Source organism: Martes martes (assembly GCF_963455335.1).
Source record: "Martes martes genome assembly, chromosome: 14".
Taxonomy (NCBI): Eukaryota; Metazoa; Chordata; class Mammalia; order Carnivora; family Mustelidae; genus Martes; species Martes martes.
In genome coordinates, this window is record NC_137902.1 from 59,244,834 (window position 1) to 59,269,395 (window position 24,562).

The 24,562-nt window shown below is 35.3% G+C and overlaps 1 protein-coding gene across 1 annotated transcript in view; it reads left to right on the forward strand.

Moving 5' to 3' along the window:
• Positions 1 to 24,562, forward strand: part of CTNNA3 (catenin alpha 3) — a 1,754,201-nt gene that overhangs the window by 1,439,838 nt on the left and 289,801 nt on the right. Inside the window, exon 13 of the mRNA XM_080823473.1 lies at positions 2,689 to 2,840. Coding sequence (XP_080679599.1) covers positions 2,689 to 2,840 — 152 coding nt within the window. The remainder of the gene's footprint in view (positions 1 to 2,688; positions 2,841 to 24,562) is intronic.

The window sequence follows — 24,562 nt, forward strand, 5'->3', positions numbered from 1 at the left end:
CATTTAACATTTCTTATAATGCTGGTTTGATGTTGGTGAATCCTTTAGCTTTTGCCCACCCAGAAAACTCTTTTATCTATCCATCAATTCTGAATGATAGCCTTGCTGGGTAGAATATTCTTGGTGAGAAGTTTTTTTTCCCTTTCAGCACTTTGAATATATGATTCTATTTCCTTCTGGACTGCAATATTTCTGCTGAAAAAAAAAAAAAAAAGCAAAACAAAACAAAGCAAAAAAACAACAGTTGATAGTCATATGGGGATTCCCTTGCATATAACAAGTTGTTTTTCTCTTACTGTTTTTAAGATTCTTTTTTAATCTTTAACTTCTGACATTTTACTAATTATGTATCTTGGTGTTGAAACCTTTGGATTTATCTTCTTCAGAATTCTTTGTGTTTCCTGGACCTGGATATCTCTTTCCTTCCCTAAGATTGTAAGTTTTTAGACATTATTTCTTCAAACTCATTTTCTTTCCCTTTCACCCTCTTTTCCTTCTGGGACCTCTGTAATGCAAATATTATTCTGTTTGATGTTGTCTCATAGGTCTCTTAAGGTATTTTCATTTATTTATTTATTTGTTTATTTGTTTGTTTGTTTGTTTCTGCATTCTTTAGGTGAGTTCTACTGCCCCATCTTTCAGATTAGTGATCTACTCTTATCCTTCTTCTAGTCTACTGCTGAATTCTTCTGTTATATTCTTTCAGTACAATTACCACATTTTTCAGCTCTCTGATCACTGTTTGATACATTCTTACATTTTCTATGACTTTTGGAAGTTTTCACCATGTTCATTCATTCTTCTTTATCTTTATGAATTTGGTGAGCATCTTTATGATCATTACTTTGAACTCTTTATCAGATAGATTACTTATCTCTGTTCCATTAAGGTCTTTTTCTGAGGTTTTGCTTTTTTTGTTTGTTTGTTTAGAACATATTACTCTATTTTCCGACTTTCCTTCACCCTTTATGTTTGTTTCTATGTATTATATGAAACACTGACTTTTCTCGGTATTGAAGGAGTAACTTTATGTAGGAGCTCAAAGTTGCCTAGGCTTTGGCTGTCTTTTGAAACTTTGTGATTGTCTAAATAACCTGGCTTTGTTGGTGGTGGTGGTTTTGTTTTGGCTTGTTTATTCTTGATAGATTACAATTATTGAGGATGTGACAAGACCTGTCAGTGTACCAAAGAGAGTGATCCCAGTCAGCACCTAGTTTCAGCTGCTTGGAAACCAAGTATTTAGTCAGCAGCATTTAATGTATGTAAATATATACAGTCCTTGGGATCACAGGTGTATACCCAGTGACTTCCAGGCTAGGGGATCTGGAGTGTCCCCTGGTTGATGGTTGTAATAACTGGTGTTGAGATGAGTATATAAGCTCCTTTCTGGAGGTATCTATCAACTTTGGTGAGGCCAAAGAAGGATGCAAAGCCCATGGCTTTAGTGAGGCCAGGAAAATATTCTGGGGACAGTGTACATCTGCAGGTTTAACAATATCTGAGAAGAGTGCCTGGGTGGGCACACACTTGGCTCACACACTCACACACTGTGGGCACACTGTGAGGCTGTGTTTACCACACCCACCTGGGCTAGCGAGTTAGAAGGAGAATATAAATATGGTATTATCAGCACCTCCACCTCCAAAGAACATCCCAAACTGTTCCTGTGCCTCTGGCAAATCTTATAAGATTAGCAAATAAATCTCCTTCACTCATCTTTCAGCACCTCTCAAACTTCAGCCTTTGCACTGTGTCCTGGGATGAGTGAATCCATGTGCTAGCCCCCAAAAGTAGTATCTGATATTCTGCAATTCCCTGGGTACCCCAAATATAAGCACCATTGGTTTCTAGAGCAAGATGTTTTGGGGGCTTCATCTCTCTGGTGCAGATCCTAAAGGTTAGGATGCCTGACATGGAGCCCAAACTCCTCACTCCTTAGGGAGAAACTCTGGAACCATGAAATTTCTTCCCTATTGTGTGGGTAGGATTTGGGGGAGAATGCATCTCTGCCTCTCCTACCTGTCTTGATGTAGTCCTTTTATCCCTTGCTGTGGAAAGAGCTATTTAGTTAGTTTTCAGTTCTTTTTCAGTGGGAATTATTCCACATATACCTACAGATTTGGTGTGTCCATGATAGGAAATTAATTCAGAGTCTTCCTACATCACCATCTTGGAACCCCCTTTCTCCACTAAACTCTTTGATGATAGGGAAAACATCTTAATGAAAGACAATTTATGATGTTTCTGTTATATCTACGAGATAGAGTTATTACCTTTAATTAAATTTCTTATATTTAGCAACTCAAATGCTTTCTTTCTTTAAATATCTTTATGTTTATAATTTCAATTGTTAACACTCCAATTCTTTTTGGTAATTTATTGGGGCTTATATTGAATAGGATGAGAAATGATTATATGGTTCTAGCCTTAGTGGAAATGAAAGTGACATGAAGGAGAAAGATAACCTTTTAAAACATTTCTATAAAATATATATTTTATTGTCTTTGTTTCCCTTCACTTTTCAGAGATCCAAAATTGCCTGCCAAAATGTTTTGTTTCTTTACATGAAAAAAAATTAAAATTCTATTAACCAAATATTTATTTAAAATATGTCTCTCATTTTTATGAAACTCCAGAAATCAGAAAATACAAATGGGACAATCTTTTCTTTCTTATTAATTTTAACAGCAATACCTGAGTTTGTAACTCAAGTGGATGTTGCCTTAGAAGCCTTAAATAAAAACTCTTTGGATGTATTTGATGATGATCAATTTGTGGACATCTCAAAGAAGATCTATGATACAATTCATGATATCAGATGTTCGGTCATGATGATTCGGGTAAGTTTGCTTTGCTTTCCATTGAATTATCACAATGCTCCTCACCATCTGGAATGCTTGGAATGATTGCAAGAAATATTTTATTTCTATTTCATAATGTCAATGCTGAAATCTATTAGAACTTTAGAAATTCATATGTATCCCTGAAGTGAAATCTACTGTCACAAACAACACTTTCACTTATGTATTTGGTTATAACTTATGCAAATGAGCACATTTAACTGCTGTGTGTGCAGAAATGATAGGATTCCTTGTGTGCAGAATTCACTGCAGTGTCACATAGCATGATCAGGAGCCAAAGGAAAATACATAAAGTAATTTGATTTCTTTTCTTGAATGGAAAGGAATGCATCTTTCTCATCACTGTACTGAAATCAGTAAGAAAGTGTATCTAAAATAGGCTGTTTCTATGGTCAAACCCTCTCATACTGGATTAGAGACTCACAGAACTGACTGTTCTTTAAGAAATCACACTTGGAGCTGACAGAAACAACAAACACTTGAACTGTCCCAGTCTGTGAATTGTCTGTTTGGGGAAATATATGCAGCCTTCTTAAGGGTGAAAGTGAGACATTTATTGTGGGCATACTGCAAACACAGACCCCAGGGTTATTTCTTTTAACTCAGATATTAATGTGGGGTATTTATTCAAATTTTATTTGAAAAACAGTGGAAGTTTTCTGGAAAATGCCCATGAAAAGATATGGGGATATTTTATCTTAGAATAGGTTCACCTGAAGGCAGATCTTGAGGTAAGGATTTGTGTTACCATTAGTCTATTTAGGGGGACTAGTAGTCTATTTAGGAAAAACTAAGATAGTAAAAGTGAGGCAGGGAGGGGAAGTAAACCAGCAAGATGTTATCATGCATCACTACTGGAAGCTAGGACTTAATCCTGCTGGGAAATCTAGGTGATACTATAGAATACACCTCATAATTACCTTACCTGAGGTGAACAAAACCCAATTTATCTACCTATTCATCCTTTATTAAAGACTACCCTGCCTCAGAGGTGTTACTAAAGCCTCCTGTGTGGGTCAGTCAAACTCTTGTAACCAAAAAAAGCTTAAATGGGCTTAAATGTCATAGTTAAGGTACACAGAGCAGTACATAAAAATGGAGTCATTTGGGGATCTTGTAAGGAAAAGTGCCAATGAAAGTTGAAGACACTGGCAGGGCCGATGGATGCTTATGAAAGAAATTCTAAAAGAAAACCTGAAAGGAAGCCAATAATACATGAAAGAGAAACTTCTTGTATGTATTTGCAAGCATCCAGGAAGTATTTGTTCATATGGGATTGAGTGCTGTGGCACTGTATGAGTATTATGTCTGAGCTGCAAAATATCTTTTCAAATATTTTCTTACTCTAAAAAGGATTTTAAACCTTACCCATGTGGACTAGTGGACTAGCAGACTGGTAATAATCCAAAACTGAGAAGATAGGTAGAACCAGGAGAGAAACATCGAGTGAAGACACATGAATTTCGGGAAATAGACTTTCCAGAATAAAACACCTGCATTTCCAGTATCCCTGGATAGATATGTGAGAAGATTAAACCAGTGAAATAGCATAGGTGAACCAGGGTAGAAAATGCTTTTTTTTTTTTTTTCCCTGAAAAAGCGATCTATGGATGAAAAAAGTCTTGTAGTTTGTCCCATTTGTACACTTTAGTATTTAAAAGTTTCCTTATTATCAAAATAGCTTACTTATAGCAAATCAAATTATCTTGCCATTATTTCTATATATCTCTCGTATCCAGCAACTCTCTGTAGGGCAAGAGAACAATTTATTATAATTATTTAATAGCCTTAGAGGGCAGTAAAATTTCCCTATAGTCATCTCTTCTTCAAGGTATATACTTCAATTTCTTTGAACTTTTCCTCATAGGAATAATTTAGTATTTTGTGTTCTTTACTAGTCCTTATTTAACTTTTCAACAAAATTCTCAAATGAGACTAGCAAAAAGCATACTCTAATTAGGGCCTGTCCAAAGTCAAATAAAGTGGAAAATTTGTTCTTATGTTATTGCCAATAACACAGCCAACTGCTGTGAACTTATTTTTTCCCTCTTAAACAGCAAGATTGTTGGATAGACAATGATTTCCTTTTATTTTTATTTTTACCCTGCTGTTGCCGTATATTCTCCATTTTGATTTGATAGGTTTGCTCTTGGCCATAAAGCCTTATCATATTAAACTTTATTATATTTCTAAATTATTGTTCATACAATTTATCATGTTGCTTTTATTTATTTATTCATTTATTTTATTATGTTCAATTAGCCAGCATGTAGTGCATCATGTTTTTGAAGTAGTGTTCACGATTCATTAGTTACCTATAATACCCAGTTCTCATCCCAACATGTGCCCTTCTTAATACCCATCACCTGGTTACTCCATTGCACTACTCCCCTCCCTTCTGTAATCTTCAGTTTGTTTTTCAGAGTCCAGAATCCCTTATGGTTTGTATTCCTCTCTGATTTCTTCATTCAGTTTTCCCCCCCTTCCCCTGTGGTCCTCTGCTCTATTCCTTATGTTCTACATATGAGTGAAACCATATAATTTTCTTTCTCTGCTTGGCTTATTTCCCTTAACATAATCCTCTCCAGGTCTGTCTATATCAATATAGATGGTGGGTACTCATCCTTTCTGATGACTTAATAATATTTCATTATATATATGAACCACATCTTCTTTATTCATTCATCTGTTGAAGGGCATCTTTGTTCCTTCCACAATTTGGCTATTGTAGACATTGCTGCTATGAACATTGGGGTGCATGTGCCCCTTCTTTTTACTACATCTGTATCTTTGTAAATACGTAGTAGCACAATTGCTGGGTCATAGGGTAGCTCTATTTTTAACATCTTGTGGAACATCAATACTGTTTTCCAGAGTGGCTGTACCAGCTTACATTCCCGCCAACAGTGTAAGAGGGTTCCCCTTTCTCCACAACCTTGCCAACACTTGTTGTTTCCTGTCTTGTTAATTTTGGCCATTCTAACTAGAGTAAGGTGATATCTCATTGTGGTTTTGATTTGCATTTCCCTGATGGCTAGTCATGTTGAATATTTTTTCATGAGTCTGTTAGCCACTTGGTTGTGACTGTATCTAATTTAGCATTAATTAGAAACATGAAATTGTAATCTCAGTTCCTTCCTCTAGATTACTAAACAAAATATTGAATTATACTGATTCTTTATCTGCTTTGTGATCTCTGCTAGATAGCTCCAGTTAAGGACTTTAGTCTTAAGAGACCTTAGAAGTTGATGTTCCATCCAACTAAGAACATACTGGTAGGTGTATGGCTTATAAGAATGTTTTCTGAATTTTGAGGTAGAGCTATTCTTCTTTAAACACACTTTATGGCCAGAATAAATAAATAAATAAATAAATAAAACATACAAAAAAAGAGCTTTTGTACTTGAAACCATGAAGGAAAGTCCAGGGGCCCATGTGCCTGCATGCCCAGTTCCTAAGACAGCTTCTAGGGAAACCTCCATAAAACTTCTATAAGGATTCATTGGAGGATGACCCATAAACCTGTGTACTTAGCTGCTAATCAGATTATATGTTGAAAATAGAAATCTAACTCAGGTACAATAAATGAAATTCTATTTTTTTTCCCTTTGAGGACTATTCTTTTATCATAGAAGATGATACAATTGATCTGGTATAATCTGCTCTTTGTAAGGTCAAATCTAATGCTGACCAATATCCCAATCTTAGAACTGCAAAACATTTGATGCTTTCTTTAAAGACTCCAAAGAGTGTCAAGATTAAGGCAATATGTTTATAATTATGCAAGTTCAAGGAGTGCTAGGTTATGCTCTTTTTTTTTTTTTTTAGATTTTATTTATTTATTTAAGAGAGAGAGAGAGAGAGAGCATGAGCAGGGAGGGCAGAGGGAGAGGGAGAAACAGGCTCCCTTCTGAGCAGGGAGCCCGATGTGGGGCTCGATCCCAGGACGCCGGGATCATGACCTGAGCCAAAGGCAGGCACTTAACCAGCTGAGCCACTCAGGTGCCCCTAGGTTATGCTCTTGAGAGTGTGGCTGTTTCAGAATCCTGTCCTATGTCTGAATTTTCATGTGTGTTCTGTGCCCTTGAAACAATAAAATACTAATTTAAGAGCAGCGTCTAAAATTTTATAAATAGTTTTATAGAAATATGATTTTATCTACCTTTACTATTTATTTTGGTGAATAATTACGTTAACAATTGTTCAGATTTTTAAAATTTCTAAGAGAAAATGCTTTGACATTTAATATTGTTCTTTCCACTGGATTCAGTTTGTGGACAAAGAAGTTATAGATTCTCATTCTTAATAACCTTAGAGAGAGGGGAGTATTAAATATTTATTATTTTTTGGTGTTTAATATCTATGTATAAATTTTGCAATTATTAAGAGTCCACACAATAGTTTACGTTAAACCAAAAGTCACAAATCTCACTAACTCTCTGTTTCCTCCCTTGTAAAATAGACTTTGTATTAAACCTACTTCAAAAAGTTATTATGCTGACAAAATGAGCTAATAGAAATGAAGTACTAAGTAAAAGTAGTCTTTTATAAGATGATAGCTACTATTTCTATTGCCATTATGAATAGTGCTAGTACTACTGAAGCTGCTTATTATTTTCTTTATATTTTGAAGAATGTTACTTATAGGAGTTATAGAAATGTGTCTGCTGGTCAACATGAAACCAAAGCCCAAGAAGTACCTTAAAAGGTGAAGTTTTAAACAAAGAATTATGTTTTTCTCAAGATTTTTGTTTTATATAAAAGGAAACATGCTTATTGAGTATCTGAATTATAGATTATTTAATACAAATTGTGCCTTTGAGACTATATTACTTTAAGCTAGCATATAATTCTTTATGTTATTTTTATTAACTTCTTGAAATGTGCAAGGACATGATAGTTCATCTTTTTGGGAAATGTGCTTAACCAGAAAGAGATATTAAAAAGGGCAACATAACTGAATTGTGAGAAACATGGGGGGCCAGCAGTGAAATATCCTCAAAAAGAAGAAAAGATTCAGCAAAAAGCCTTTTAACAAGTATTCAGAATGTGGGATTCATATACTTTTTGTGTGTGAATTTTCATATGTAACTTATCAAAAGCACATTTTCCAAACCAAATGAATATTTTCAGGACTACCACTAGCAGATTTTCTCTGTTACTTGTCTAATTTTACGTTTTAGGGAAGAACATGTTTTGGATATGTTACTTGATGGAAGTTAATTTTTGAAGAAACAAAGGAAAATAAAGTAAACATTTACACGGCCCAGTTTACATGAACCATTTCTACATGAATCATTTACATGACTTCTAGAATTGAAACACAGTTCAATATACAATTTCAGCATATATAGCCAGAGAAACTTTTTTTTTCTTTTTTTAAAATTTAATTTTTAATTAATTCTTTAAAGAGAGTGTAAGAGTGAGAGTGGGGGGAGTGGATAGAGGCAGAGGGAGAAAAAGAATCTTGAGAAGCCTCCAGCTCAGTGTGGAGCCCAATGAGGGGCTTGATCTCATGACCCTGAGATCATGACCTGAACCAAAATCAAGAGGCTAAGGATTAACCGACTGGGCCACCCAGATGCCCTGAAAAACCTTTTTTTTTTTCTGATTCTACTATACCTGCAGGAATTTATAGATGGCTTTCACTGGAATTATTTATAATTTTCTTAATTTAGATTACTTCCACTAACATGATTTCTTTGAACATCTTTTATTGTTCTCCATAACTTCTTTTCCTCTGACCTCAGAAAATTATTTTGCTTTATATGTCTTCTGAATAAGCTGCTGTTTGTTTCTCTGAAGTCTCATAATCAAAATATAGGAGGAAAAGACTCTGAGGGTGTCAGTTACTAACTAGTGTAAAATGTTATCTTGTACAACTAGAATTCTATTGAATTAAGTTCAGAAATGAAACAGTGAGAAGAATAATGTGTGAAATCAGTACGTGTTCAAGTATCAGTTTTATGTGTTATCATTTGGCCTGTTACTTTACATGATAATAGTTTCTTTACTATAGAGGGAAATGGAAGCATACTATTTAATTACTGCTTTCAGTCATCACTGCATTTTTTTTTTTTTTTTAGATTTTGTTTATTTATTTGCCAGAGAGAGAGAGTGAGAGAGAGCACAGCACACATGCAAGAGGAGCAGCAGGGAGAGGGAGAGGAAGAGGGAGAAGCAGGCTCCTTGCTGAGCAAGGAACGCAATGCAGGGCTCGATCCCAGGATCCTGGGATCATGACCTGAGCTGAAGCAGATGCTTAACGGTGCCCTCAGGTATCATTGCACTTAGAAATGAAGGACACAACGTTTTTCCCTAAGATTGGGAACAAAGTGAGAATGTCCATACTCCAGTGTAATGAATGTTGTATATTTTCTAGCCAGTACAGTAAATCAAGAAACAAAATAAAAAGTATACAGATTACAGCAATGTCCACAATAACCAAACTGTGGAAAGAGCCTAGATGTCCATCAACAGATGAATGGATAAAGAAGAAGTGGTATATATACACAATGGAATACTATGCAGCCATCAAAAGACATGAAATCTTGCCATTTGCGACGACGTGGATGGAACTAGAGGGTATCATGCTTAGCGAAATAAGTCAATCGGAGAAAGACAACTATCATATGATCTCTTTGATATGAGGAAGTGAAGATGCAAGGTGGGGGGGGTTGGGGGGAGGTAGGAAAAGAAAAAATGAAAAGATGGGATTGGGAGGGAGACAAACCATAAAAGACTCAATCTCAAGAAACAGACTGAGGGTTGCTGGGGGGAGGGGGGACGGGAGAGGGTGATGGGGAAATGGACATTGGGGAGGGTATGTGCTATGATGAGTGCTGTGAAATGTGTAAACCTGGCGATTCACAGACCTGTACCCCTGGGGATAAAAACACATTATATGTTTATTAAAATAAAAAAAATTAAAAAATAATAAAAAATAAAAATAAATAAAAATTTAAAAAAAAAGTATACAGATTACAAGGAAAAAGTAAAGCTCTGTATTTGCAAATTATATGATCGGCCACACTGAAAAATCCTAAAAGTAGATAAATAAATAAGTAACAACAACAACCAAAAAAACCCACCCACTTAGTAGAACTGGTAAGTGAATTTAGGAAAAAGGGATGGGTGAAAAAAGGATAAAGGCAAAATTAATGAACTAATCAATATGTAATAGAGAAATACAATGAAACTCAATATATAGATTTCTGTTATATCATAACCAACAACTAGAAAATACATATTTTAAAAGTACAATATATCACAGCATCAAAAATAACAAAATAAATTTATTGATAACTTTAGCAAACCTATGCAAGATTTATACTCTGGAAATTATGAAATATTATTAAGCAAACCTATGCAAGATTTATACTCTGGAAATTATGAAATATTATTAAGAAAAACACAAATTTGAAGTGATTCTTGGATGGGGACACTCAGTATTATTATGGTGTCAAGAATCCTTAGATCGATTTGCAGATTTAAAGTTGTCCTAAACAAATTCCCACTAGACTCTTTTACGAAAACCTATAATCCAAGGTAGTTACTTGGGTATACTCATTTGACAAAACTTACCAAACTATACACTTAAAAAGGCAGGCAAACTACATGGATAAAGTTGATTTTAAAAATAAAGGATATTTTACCCAGTAGTCAACACCTCAGAAATCAGGTAATTTTATTTAGATAAAGTCCTATCAAATGTATTAATTAGAACTAACTGAAAAGACCTGAATAAACTACTGAAAATGCAGACATTTAGAATATTATAATAAAATAAATTCCTTTCTACTTTATTACTGGCTACTTACCAGATATTACTAAGGTATGGGTCCTCTTTTGTTGGTTTTTATTTCTCCTGTTTATAAATTACTGTGTATTAGATCAGGGGGTGGCAAATTTATGGCCTGTGGGCCACATTTGGTTGACCATCTTATTTCATGTGGCCTGTGGACTAAGAAAGATTTTAACATTTTTAAGTAGTTGAAAAAATTTGAGAGAAGAATATTTTGGGGGGAGCACCTGTGTGACTCAGTCATTAAGTGTCTGCCTTCAGCTCAGGTTATAATCCCAGGGTCCTGGGATCAGGCCCCACATCGGGCTCCTGCTCAGCAGGGAGCCTGCTTCTCCTTCTCTGACTCCCCCTGCTTGTGTTCCCTCTCTCCCTGTCTCTCTCTCTGTCAAATAAGTAAGTAAAATCTTTAAAAAAAGAATAATATTATTTGATATGTGAAAGTTATATGAAATTCAAATTTTAGGAATATAGCCACACCAACAGATACCTCTTCACACAATAAGGGGAAGGTTGAGTCATGGCTATAGAAACCATATGGCTCACGAAGCCCAAAACAGTTACTGCTTGGCTCATTCCAGAGAAATTTTACTGACCCTTGTCTTAGATAATCTGTTTTGGCTTTCTATTAACATCTAGACTGGGTTTTCCAAGGATCCAGTTGCCCTTTTGTTAGTTTTCCGGTGTAAATCCAATCATCCAACATACTTGAATGTTAGAATTGTCTTTTCTTTAAAATCCTTGAGTCATGTGACTACCCAATGCAATTTCTGCTAATCCTTATTATTCCCATTGTCGGGTCCCTGGTGGTTTCCTCCACCCTTTTTTCTACTCATGTGGTATGCATTCCTCCAGGTTCTCTAATTTTTTTTACATTTTCTTTTGTGGGTTAAACTATCTGTGCTTTTTTCTTTGCAAATTTTATATTCATGCCCTGTTACTTTGCAAAGAGTGCTTTAGTTACTAGGATTCTCCTAAGGCTGTAAGGAATTTTTACATTCCTCTTGGTATTTTGCATCATTTGTTTAACAGGTAAAATTAAATTTTAGCTTGACCTTTGATTATCATACATTTTGAAATTCAATTTTTGAGGTTTATGGGATGTTGAAATTCATCAACTTCATTTCATTTTTGTTTTTTTTTAATTAATTTATTTATTTGAGAGAGAGAGAGAGAGAAAGAGAGTGCATGCACGCACATGAGTTGGGTGGGGGAGAGGGAGGGACTCCCTGCTGAGAGCAGGGGCTTCCTCTCATGATCCATGAGACCATGTCCTGAGCCGAAACCAAGAGTTGGCTTAACTGATGCTTAACTGACTGAGCCACCCGGGCACCCCTACTTTCTCTTTTCTTTATGTTATAGTAATAAAAATTTATAAAAATTTATAGTAATAAAAATTTGTCCAAAGGTTATTGGATTACAAATGAATTTTCATAAAATAAGTACTTACTAACCGTGTTTGACTTGCAGGGGTTTAGGAAGAATATATGCCTTATTTTCCTTAGGGCACATTTGGATTGTGCCCCCCCCACCTTACTCTCAAAAGTGTCCAATTTGGGTGATAAAGTGTCATGTTCATCTAGTTTCGAGGCCCTGATTATACTGCTTGAGGCCCTGTGGTGCATCTTTACCCACTGGGTGATGCCCACGGTGTTGAGGCACTAATGATCACATTTCCTTATCGAGCCCATTTTTCCAACCCCAGGGAACACTTTGTCTCCATAAGCCTAACTGCTATCAAATGTTAGCTTCCTCTCTTCATGCTCTGTGAATCCTTTGTTGACTGTGGAGAATCTATTCAGGCACCATTTCAAATTTATTTAATGTACAGAGACTACACCTTTTCATTTTTTCAGTATTAAGTAGATTTCCTGAATTCATCTTAGTCATCCACTCTTCACTCGCACAGGAGTCTTGCCAGAGAATCCCAGTTAAAATGCTCTGTCCTTTTTGGAAGGGATATGACCATTTTATAATAGCAGAACCAGTTTGTAAAGAAGCCAGCTACCAGGGGGCTTTCTATAATAACTTAATAAAAGATCTGTAGCAAAGTGAATTTAGCTTTGTATGCAAATTTAAATCAAACATTAGTGGCAAAGAATTCTGTAGTGAAGCTCTTGCTGTTTCCTTTGAAAACAGAGTTTAAGGTAAGGAAAAGCAGAACTCTCTGCTAGCACTGGTCAGCAAGAGATGAACTTTTATGAGCTCAGCATGCTTAATGGCCTTCTTCATGGATATACCATCTGAGGAGACTTCTGAGTAAGGGAACAGGAGTGACTAGAGTGAGAAACAGTGCTCATTGAGAAACATGCTGGTTAAGCCCCGAAGCAGCTCTAGCCAGTAATCTCTGTTGCTCATGCTGAGAGAAAGATGTTCCACTTGAAATCATTCTGGGAAGTCTTCTTTCACCAAAGAGTCAAAACCACCAGATTGGCAAGAAAGCCCATGGTTGAGAAGGACTCAGAGGCAGACTAATCTTGTACTCAGAGAACTCTATGCAAGTGCATAGAGTTGGAGCCTTTGACTCCAGATAGCTGAATATAAGGAGTCTGGGGGCGCCTGGGTGGCTCAGTGGGTTAAAGCCTCTGCCTTCGGCTCAGGTCATGATCCCAGGGTTCTGGGATCGAGCCCCGCATTGGGCTCTCTGCTCAACAGGGAGCCTGCTTCCTCCTCTCTCAATGCCTGCCTCTCTGCCTACTTGTGATCTCTATCTGTCAAATACATAAATAAAATCTTTATTAAAAAAAAAAAATAAGGAGTCCGGCATCCATCTTTGAAAACACCTTCCTGGGAAATAGCTAGTCCTGTGAATAGAAGAATAATGTGGAGAAGATGTTTAGTTGTCAAATCATAAGGAATTTTTCTGTTGTTTATTTTTGATATACTTATCACCAAGTGATTTTTATTAATTATAAATGAATTTGAATTAGTAATGAAGTTAGTAAATTTATATAAGGTATTAAATCTAATAATAAGTTTTAAATTTTTTATGTTTTGTTTCAATCCTAAAAACTCTTACAGTTGGGCTGATTGTTTACCTCAGATAAGATGTTTGGCTATTTACCTACATTTCAAAAGTAACTTTTGGAGCATTCAAGAGAATGCTAGAGCTCTAGAGAAAAGAATCTGAAAAACACCACTTATAAAATGATGACTTAGGAAATATACCTTAGCATACCTAATAGAAAGAGAGATATTGAGAATTTTATATTTCCAGTATCCAGTATATATTCAGTGTATTTTTGGTAAATGATGTAGATTCAAAGAGAGAAATATACTGGAGACTGGTAACCAACAAAAGGTCCATAAATGAAGTAAGGCACTTGAGGTAACACTCTCATAAGGGGAAGTAACAGGCTGGAATCTGTGGTCTTAGGGCACCTGGTTCAGAACATTTCCCTTTATCTCAAGAGGAGAAATAGCCCAGTGTTTTTACTCAACAGGAGCCCTTCTACTTCATTGAATTCTCTTTGTTGATGGGCCAGGTATAAACACATAAATCTCCCAAATTACTTTTTGGGCAGTTTGTTGAAGAATATCTACCCTATAATGCTCCTCTCTGCTCCCTCAGATTCAGACATATAGCCCTTCTGTCTGTTCTTGTATTTGCCAGACGAGCCTACACTTCTGGTATTTTTCCATTTACTGTCCTTTCTAACCATATGTTTTCTCCGAGAATTTGCACAGCAGACTTGTTCAGGTCTGCTCCATCATGACTTTTATATCTTCCTATACAGATCTTATATAGATCCATATGTAGAGATAGCATCTCTCACTTCAGCCACTCTGTCTTCTTACCCAAGTTTGTGTTTACAGAGTGTTTATCATGACAAATGACATATTATATACTTCCTGTTTATTTATCTACTGTCTGTCTCCTCATACAAGAATGTAGGCTCTATAAAAGAAGTGCTTTTTAGACCTTTAAAATAATCAGATCTTAGGCTTTTTTACAGTTAAATACAAGTGATTGATTTAGTTGTCAAATCTGTCACTTGTTTGAAACATAATCAGTGGACCTCAAGGAATTAATGGCAAGAAAAAATTTACTTTGTTATATTTTATATCATAAAAAGTGACAGGCACTAAAAAAAACTAACTTCATAAATACACAAAGAATTAAAATTTGCTTGATCTTCGTTTTGAAATTGTTTTGAAAGTACTGAGGATTCTACTATGTATTGTATTATGTGGCCGCAAATGGGTATAAATGTCTGTATTAATGATATTTCTCTCAGTACAAAACTGAATATATAGTTCTTTTAGAAGGCCTTCATGTGGGCCACCTGGGTGGCTCAATCAGTTAAGCATCTGCCTTTGGCTAAGGTCATGATCTTTCAGTCCTGGGATCGAGTCCTACATCAGGCTCATTGTTCAGTGGGGAGCCTGCTTTTCCCTCTTGCTGCTCCCCCTGCTCATGCTCTCTCTCTCTCTCAAATAAATAAATAAAGTCTTTAAAAAATAAAAAATAGAAGCCCTTCATGTTACCTTGTTCAGGTGATAAGATTCCTTTTTAAAGATGATAACAGTTGTAGAATAGTTCCATGAGACTTCTTGATTGTATGCATTAGCTGTTGGGCTGTGGAAGAAAGATCATTGAGGAAGGAGTTTGTGGAGCTTGCTGAAATGTATTTTATGCACATTATCTTCCATTATCAGACCCTCATTGTTGGAGGCTCTGAAAAGTGACAAAGTTATCCACAAATTTAATAATTTAGAATATGTTTTATGTTGTCTTATATTGCACTGTTTGGAAAAGAAATCAGAAATTTAATTAAAGTCATAAAATATAGGAAGATTCTATAACAAAAATTATTCCTAACCTTTAAAAATAGCTATAAAATACACTGTAATGAGTCCATAGTGGTCTAATTACTAAAAAAATATGAAAATAAAATCAGTAATTTTTGCATATCTTCTATTATAACCAAAATTAGTGGTCTAGGAATAAATTTAGACTACTTTCTTAACAAATTTTATATCAACAATACATTTATATAAGCTTATCTTTTCCAATGGATTTTGCAAATTTAACTCCGGGAAGACAACCTTATTTCAGGTTTTCCTCACAGTGCTCCATCTTCAAGGAAATTCCCCTTCTCTGGAATACCTTTGTGACCCTGAGTAAATCAGATTCTTTCTCAACTTTGGATATGCATTTGTAAAATAAGGAAAAAAAAACCATACTGGCCTAGTGTTATGGTTGATCTTAGTTTAAATGGGATAACACAAGCACAACACCAAGCAAAGTTTTCCAGCACATTGTAAATGCTCACTAAATTTGCATTAGTATTACAGTGTAGTAACATACAAAAAATTTGTTATGTGTATTGGTCAAAATAACAAATTCTAATTGCTCTAACAGAATCCCAAAAATCCCAGTAGATTATTTCATTGATAGTTTATTTATCATTTATACATTGTTCTGATGTTAGCCGGTTTTCCTGGATAAGTTTCTACCAGGTAATGACTCAGTGATTCAGGATTCTATAGTCTTTTGTCACTGCCATCTTTATAATATGGCTTCCACTGTCACTGGAGAAAGGGAAGAGACAGTGGATGATTGAACAGGAAGTTTGATGACCAGACCTCAATATGGCATACTTGTATCTACATACTGTTGGCCAATACTCAGTCAGATGAGACCTATGTAAACTAAAAAGGAACAGGTAAATGTCTTTTTCCTTTATGTCTAATCAGAATAAATGAGATTAGTGAATACCTAACCATCCCTCATCACACTCTTTTTTTTTTTTTTTAAAGACTTTATTTATTTATCTGACACAGAGAAAGAGAGAATGAGTACAAACAGGGGGAGCAGAAGAAGGAGCAGGAGAAGCACGCTCTGCTGAGCGGGGAGCCCGATATGGGGCTCCATCCCAGGACCCTGGGATCATGACCTCAGCTGAAGGCAGACAGTTAACTGACTGAGCCACCCATGCACCCATCCATGTCAAAATTTTTGTTCTAGTTATTACTGCTCTGCAACAAATTATCTTAAACTTAGTGGCATAAAACAACAACTGCTATGTTATGTCCAAAGTTCTTTGGGTCAAGAATTCAGAAAGGGCATAGGCTTGATCACTTGCATATCTGATGTCTGAACTCAGTACTGAAAGACTAAGGAAAACTGCATTAGCTTTCATGTGGTTTGGCTTTCTCATAGCATGACAGCCTCCAGATATTTATTTATTTATTTATTTATTTATTTATTTATTTTTCATGGCATTTCAAGAATCGAAGGATAAGTGCTAACAAAACACATACAATATTTTTTTCTAACCTAATCTCCAAAATCACACACTGTCATTTTTGTCATAATTTATTATTTACAAGCAAGTCAAAATCCTTCCCAATTCAAGAGGAGGTGTCATGAACTTCACCTTTCAGTGGAAGAAGTGTAAAGGTCAAAAGGAACATCTGTGTTGGGAAATAATATCGAGTCCATCTTTGGAAAATGTAATGTGCTCCAGTTATTATAATACTCTTATCATTGTCACCATTATCACTACTAATAATTTTTACTGATTAACTTTGTTACTATAACTTGGCTTGAACAGCTTACTGCTTTTAAGTAGGAAAATAAACCAATGGAAATATTGCTAAAATGTTGCAGTTAATCATTTGTTTAATAAAAAGTTTTGAAGCATTTTCATTAGTAATATATTCTAGTTAATAGAATATAGTATTTTATAATAGAATAACAGTATTTAAAATTACCCCATTTTAATCTGTTCTATAGCTTATTCACTGTGTATTTAAGATGTTAAGCTACATAAAGTCCTTCTGATACCTCTCTCTAAAAAATTCCTCTGAAATAATAATATCCAGAAAGTACAAGATAGAATAAAAGTTTTGAATATAAAGTTGTTGTGAATCTGGATGGCAAAGAATGAAAAAGTCATCATGTTAAGGGACAATTTTCTACCTCTTATATAGTCTCCTCAGTCAACCTTTGGAAAGATATTCGAGTCCTGTCTGTCTGCTAAGTTTTAAGAACATAAACATGATTGAAGCATGATCCCTGTTCTTAATTAACTAGCATTCTTGTGGAATAAAGAGATTTGTGAGCCAATGATAAGAATTTATAGCAGTAAGTGCTATAATGAAGTATATAGAATCATCATTGGTAATTAAGAGTTATTAATTCTGTCATGGAGAAAATTATGCAAAGGTGTAATCACTTGGTGACATTTGAGTTGGCTTTGTTGTATGGATAGGAGTTGTATAGTTGGAATAGTGATTTAGGCCATTTCCAAGGAAATAGAAGTAAAAGCATGTTTAGAAAATAGTAATTAGGTCAGAGTGCCTGGACTCCAGAGTATGAGTGGAGAAAGAATGGGAAAATAAAAAGAATCCAGATTATTAATATATTTTATGCCATGTCAAAGATACGTAACTTTGACAAATGTTAGGAGGAACAGAATTACTAGGCTTGGCATAGAATATTCAGGATTCATTCCATTGGGTTTGGATGGGGGTATCCTCCTCCTCCCCTGCCACCTTCATCCACCACATGCTTCCTAATATTTGAAAATTGAGCTTCTTTTAGCAAGAGAGAAAGTAGAAATTAGTGATTGTGTAGACAACAAACAATCCCTTACAATATATTTACTATTAAAGGAGAGTAGGAATTTTAATCACATGCTAATTTACTATTTATGCCTCACTAAATAAATTGATCAAGTGTAATTTTCAGGAATTGCTCTTCCTTAGGGCATGAAACCTCTCAAAAGGGATGTTGGAAGATTAGTAAAGATTAATAATAATAATAATAATAATAGAAAATAAGTGAGGCTTGTGTTTGGAACCAGCCAGCATTTGTATTTGAAATGAGCTAAAGCCAAGCATATGCCAACAGTATTTCTAACTGCCTAACTCCCTCGCAGGAGATTTAGGAAATCAGACTGACAGTCAGGCGTGCTCACCACTAGAGCAGCCAAGGTGAAGGGATTGAAGTGCTGTCTTGCCAGCTTCAGGGACTCATTGAGCCTGTTCCAGAAAATAACACGCCACTGATTACAGAGGATTTTGGTGTTAAATTGACGGAAGAAATTGCTAATCAAAATGCAAGTGGGAGATGTAAATGCAAAAAAGATATGAACTCACCAATTAATGCACAGAGAATCATTTTCTCCTTCAGATGCCTTGTTTCGTTATTAAATCTGAAGTTTTACACGTTAGCTTCAAAAGAATCACATCAGTCAGAGCAGGTTGAAAGACAGTGTGTTATGCTGTGATGAGCACTGGATGAGAAATCAGAAGACCTTGATCTTGGTCTCAGTTATATTATATAATAGCTGTGGAGTCCTGATTTCCTACCTTAAACATACCGTTTTACAGTGTCCTAATGTGTAGGAAGGGATAATCACACTTGTCTTGCTTATAATCATGTATTTTAGGGGGGTCCTTTCTTCCTTTTTCTCCTTCTCTCATTTTTTAAGCTATTCATTGAATTATTTGGGTTCATTTATTTTGATAAGTTTTTATTAAGACATTTAGGCATATAGAGATAGATAAGATAGGCAAGATCTTTATTCACTTGGAGTTTATATTCTAGTGGAGAGAGACATAAAGTAAACAAAGATTATAGACAAGGCAGTTTTGGTGAATGATATAAAGGAAGTAAGCAGGATCTTGTGATGAAGAGAAAACTGGCATAAGAGACGACAACATTTTAAATATAGTCAGGGAAAAATTCCCTGAGGAGATCAAATTTGACTTAGTTAATAAGAATCAGGATGAGTCAGCAATTTTAAGATGGAAGAATGTTGCAGGAAGAATAGAATAAATGCAAAGATGTCAAGACTGGGGGAACACTGGTTATACCTGAAGAACAGGGATGAGACAGTGTCTAAAACTTAGTGAAGGGAGGAAGGGTAGTAATATATGATTTTAGAGAGTTGGACAGAGAATAGGTTATTTTGACCTTTTCAGATACATTAAATAGTTTAGATTTTATTCCAAAGCATTGGGGACTATTAAAATACCTCTAACATGTGTGTGGCATGATCCCATTTGCATTAAGAAGTTCTCTCTTGGGGTGCCTATATGGCTCAGTCATTAAGCGTCTACCTTCGGCTCAGGTCATGACCCCAGGATCCTGGAATCTAGCCCCACATCGGGCTTCTAGCTCCGGGGGAAGCCTGCTTCTCCTACTCCCCCTGCCTGTGTTTCCTCTCTTGCTGTGTCTCTCTGTCAAATAAATAAAATCTTTAAAAAAAAAAAAAAAAGTTTTCTCTTGGTTTTGTGGACTACTGACTTTCCAAAAGACCTCAAAAAACGTGTTTATCAAACAGAACTAAGTTTATTAGACTTAGTGCTGTAAACAGTCTTACTAGTGTCTCAAACTGAGGAAATTAGGTAAGGCTCTTTACATTATTTTAAGGCCTGTGCTGAGGGATTTTAAAGTGCAACTTCAAGAGGGAACACTGGTTGGGATTTGGTTGTATAGTGTATTTGAATGGGAGAACACAGTGAATTAAAGATCTTGAAGTGAACCTAGATGAGCTTGTCAGTCTTGATAATTTAACAGGTTTGCTGGGTCAGTTTTCTCTTCCAGGAGCAGTTATTTCCTAGAAAAAACAGTTATTTTGCTTGATCTTAGTATTAGGGACATAAGAGTAAGAAAGTCTCTCCAGCCCCGTTATTGTTTAACACAGAGCAGAGAATTCTGTTTTCAGTTCCCACTAGTCCATGGGAAATAAGTTGCTGGGAGTGGGGTTGGCAAGAGTGGAAGTGAGAATCACATAGGAATTTGTGATAGTCTTCTCAGGTAAGTGGTGATGTCCACGTAGCTTAGTTCTACACTGTTCAGTGCAATAGTTACATGTGGCTATTGAACTCTTGAAATTTGGCTAGTGTGAACTGAGATGTGCTACATAAGTATAAAACGCTAATGCTAATTTATTCCCAGAAAATTCAGTAAATTTTTATCTTCAAAATAAATTTCAAATCTGTTTACCTCTTCTACCAACTCTCTAGTTCAGCACTGTCCAATATAAATATATAACATCAATTTGCCAAATATAAATATAAAAAATAGATGAGATATTCTTTTTTCCTTGTTGAGTCTTCAAAATTTATTGTGGGTTTTATACTTATGTAGCACATCTCAGTTCACACTAGCCAAATTTCAATAAATTTTGAAGACTCAACAAGGAAAAAAGAATATCTCATCTATTTTTTATATTTATATTTGGCAAATTGATGTTATATATTTTAACCAAATATATCCAAAATATATACTTAACATGTATTAATTATTATTGAATTAGCAAAGTTAAAATTACACATGCTGCCTGCATTATATTTATATTGGACAGTGCTGAACTAGAGAGTTGGTAGAAGAGGTAAACAGATTTGAAATTTATTTTGAAGATAAAAATTTACTGAATTTTCTGGGAATAAATGTGGAATTCAAAGAAACTGGTGAAACAAATTTGCCTCTTGGTGTCTTGTTTTGGGCCATTGTATGGATATGTGACTTAATGAGCTAGTGGAGACTTGGAGAAACCAGTTTGGGGTAGAAGCTTAATTCCATTTTAGTGTCCTCATTAGATACTAAATTTGCTTATTTTATAGATATACAGGTTATTGGATATACGATTTTGGAACTTAGCACATAGATTTGCTGTATCATAGAAATTTGATTTTCCTTGGCATAGAATATACTCACCTTTGTGAAGGTATATTAGAAAAGAAAAAAAAAATTACATAGGAGCAAACACATTTAAAATTCAAACTGAGGAGGAGTAGATAGCAAAGGAGACTGACAAGAAGTGACAGGGAAAAGGAGAGGAAAATGAAGAGTGCTGAGTCAGAAGCCAAGGCAACAGTTTTTCAACTGTGTAGAATGTTACATAGAGAACTGGTAAGATAAGAAGATATTTCATTGTATTTAGGGACACAGATGATCAAATAGGTAATGTATCTTTAGATATGCAGGGCATTGGTGTCAAGTTTTCCTGAAACTGATGACTAAGACTGCAGCAGGCAAAAGAAGCTAAATACTGCAATTATAGGTTGAGAAAATGACAGCCTGTTGGGACAAGTGCACTTCCACAGAGCTTAGATACACGTAGAGAATTTGGGACAGAAAGAGAGATATTAGAATTTTTGAAATATGTAGTGCTCTGAGAGAGAGATTAAACAGTTCTCTCTTTTCCCTTTAGAGTTCTTAGGACATTCTATGATGTCCTCACAACATCATGGAGGAACAACAACAAAATAAACCTGATACCCTGAAAATGATTGAACCCACACACTGAAAGTGAACTCTTTATACTTTATGTAGTTATAAAGTCATACAATTTTAAATACTATATATATAGGATTTTGATAAGAACTTGAGTTGATTAAAAAAAAAGAACTTGAGTTGATGATGACTGTAATCTTGATTTTAGCCCAGGTTTTGTTTTGTTTTGTTTTGTTTTGTTTTGTTTAATTCTTACAGTGTTTGCTATTTAATCATGTTATCTTTGGTTGGAAGGCTTCTTTTTTCCCTGCATCCTTATGGATATCTGCAGAGTCATTAGTCTTTGTGTAATTCTGAAAGAATTGTCTTTAAGTGCAATCTTTACTTATCGATTTCTTTGGAAAGATGAGCTTTGTTCCAATAAGTTCTGCAGATCCTACCACCATATTCTATTCTGTGAACTCCAGGGTTGACTTTTGCCTAGCTCTCAGTACCTTCTGTAATGTAAAGATTTAGTTCTACCTGTGCTTCCTCTTCCAATTATATTTTAATTACCCTAATTAGTTTTCTTGCCATAGAGCCAACGAGAGCAGCAGTCTCAAATCACTTTCAGAAGAAAGCATCCCTTCCTGCTTGGGCCAGAGCTGAAAACAGATTTACCCACTGGCTACTTCCTGTGTAACATTCCTCTACCTTGAGTCACTATCTTGTTAAAAACTTTATACCCAATTTATAATCAACTACAAAACTACTTTGTAAAAATATATATAAATAAAACCAAATACTAGTCACTGATAGCATTTTTGTTATAAAAATAATGCATGCTTGTGATAACAAATTAAACAGTACAGAATAGCTTATGGTAAACATTTAAACCCTGACTATTCCTACTCCTCTGTTGCACACTGTTTTCTTCCACCGCTAATTGCTTTTAGCACTTTCATTTGTATCCTTTCAGAGCATGCTCTACACAAATTCTAACATACATACTAGATTGTCTATATATTTGTTTCTTTGTTTTAGCAAAAATAAGACCATGCTATACCTACTGTTAGGAAGCTTGATTTGATTTTTATAATTATGCAGTGTTATACATTAGGTTCTCTTGGTTTCAGCCCCCCAAAAAAGTTACCATGAACCCATGAAACTATTGGTGACACATCTCTGTCTTTTTTTTTTTTTTTTTTTAAGATTTTTATTTATTTATTTGACAGACAGAGATCACAAGTAGGCAGAGAGGCAGGCAGAGAGAGAGAGAGGAGGAAGCAGGCTTCCCGCTGAGCAGAGAGCCCGATGCGGGGCTCGATCCCAGGACCCTGGGATCATGACCTGAGCTGAAGGCAGGGGCTTTAACCCACTGAGCCACCCAGGTGCCCCCCACATCTCTGTCTTATAAGATTTTCCTATAGGTGCAAAAAGTATGAAAGAGAAGAAAGGGGGAAAGGCATCCAGAGAGAAAACACAGAGAAATGTGGAAGCAAATGGTCATTTGAGGTCATGGGTTGAAAACTATGGAAAGCCAATATAATGGCATTAGTGGAGGATTGCATTGCTTCCAAAGTTATATTCTGAAATGATAGAGCTGAGTTGAGTAAAAAAAAAAAAAAAAAAAAAAAAAAAAAAAAAAAAAAAAAATCACATAGCTCAAAATCTTCAGAAGGCTTTGGGTTCTAGAGAGGTGAAGAGATATATTGCCTAAGTGCATACAGCCAGTTAGTGTTAAAGTCACTGATCTCCTGACCCCAAATTCAGTGCACTTTTGATGATACCAAAACCACAGATGCAAACAAACAAAAACTAAATAAATACATTGCATTAATCGAAAGCAATTGTAATATGTGTTTAGTAGAACATATTGTATTAATTAAATACATACATATTTTTAAAAATCACTTAAAGAATTATGTTTGAAATCATTGGCTAAGAACAGGAATACATTAATATAAGGACTGAAGAAAAGAACAAGTGACAAGTAGCTTGAGGGGAAGGTCAAATTAACTTCTCTGGAAGAGAAGATGAGGTAGGAAGATCAAGGGAAATAATTTAAATGTATTGAATTTGCTTAAGAAGTGAAGTAAAGAGAAAATGCCCTTCAGTTTAAAATAAAATTCCCAACAGAAACTGAGAAGATCAAGTAAAGGTAAAAGCTATATCCTTGAGCTGCTGATAAAGAAATCTAGCCTGAGGGGAGGAAATTTTGTTGAGAGACTGTTACCTGGCAGGAACTTTACATACATTCTCTCATTTCACCCTTAGAGAAACCCTTGAGGAAGGGATTCAAATAACCATCTTATTGGCAGGATAGGAAACAAATCATTTAAAATTACTCTCCCCAAGTCACTCAGATACACAGTGTCCAGCAGGATTCACCATCAAGCTTTGCTATCTGGTTCCAAAGTCTGGGCTACTGTGCTACCCACACTGCCTTTAGGACTCACTGAAGTAAAAGTGATCTTAATGTTGTATCCAGAGTTTCTGGATTTAGAAGCATGAGAGATTAATTTTAGTATTTCCAAACTATCCTTAAAAATTTAGAAAGCGTAATTAAATTCAGTTATAAATGGTTTGCTAGGTATTGCCCATTGTTTCACAAAGGTTTTCTAAGTATAAACTTCTTTTGTCATTTACCTATTCTGCTGTTCCCTACTTAAAACTCTGCTTTTTTGGAGCTTGAGGAAATTTGAGTAGGTAAAGAGAGTACTT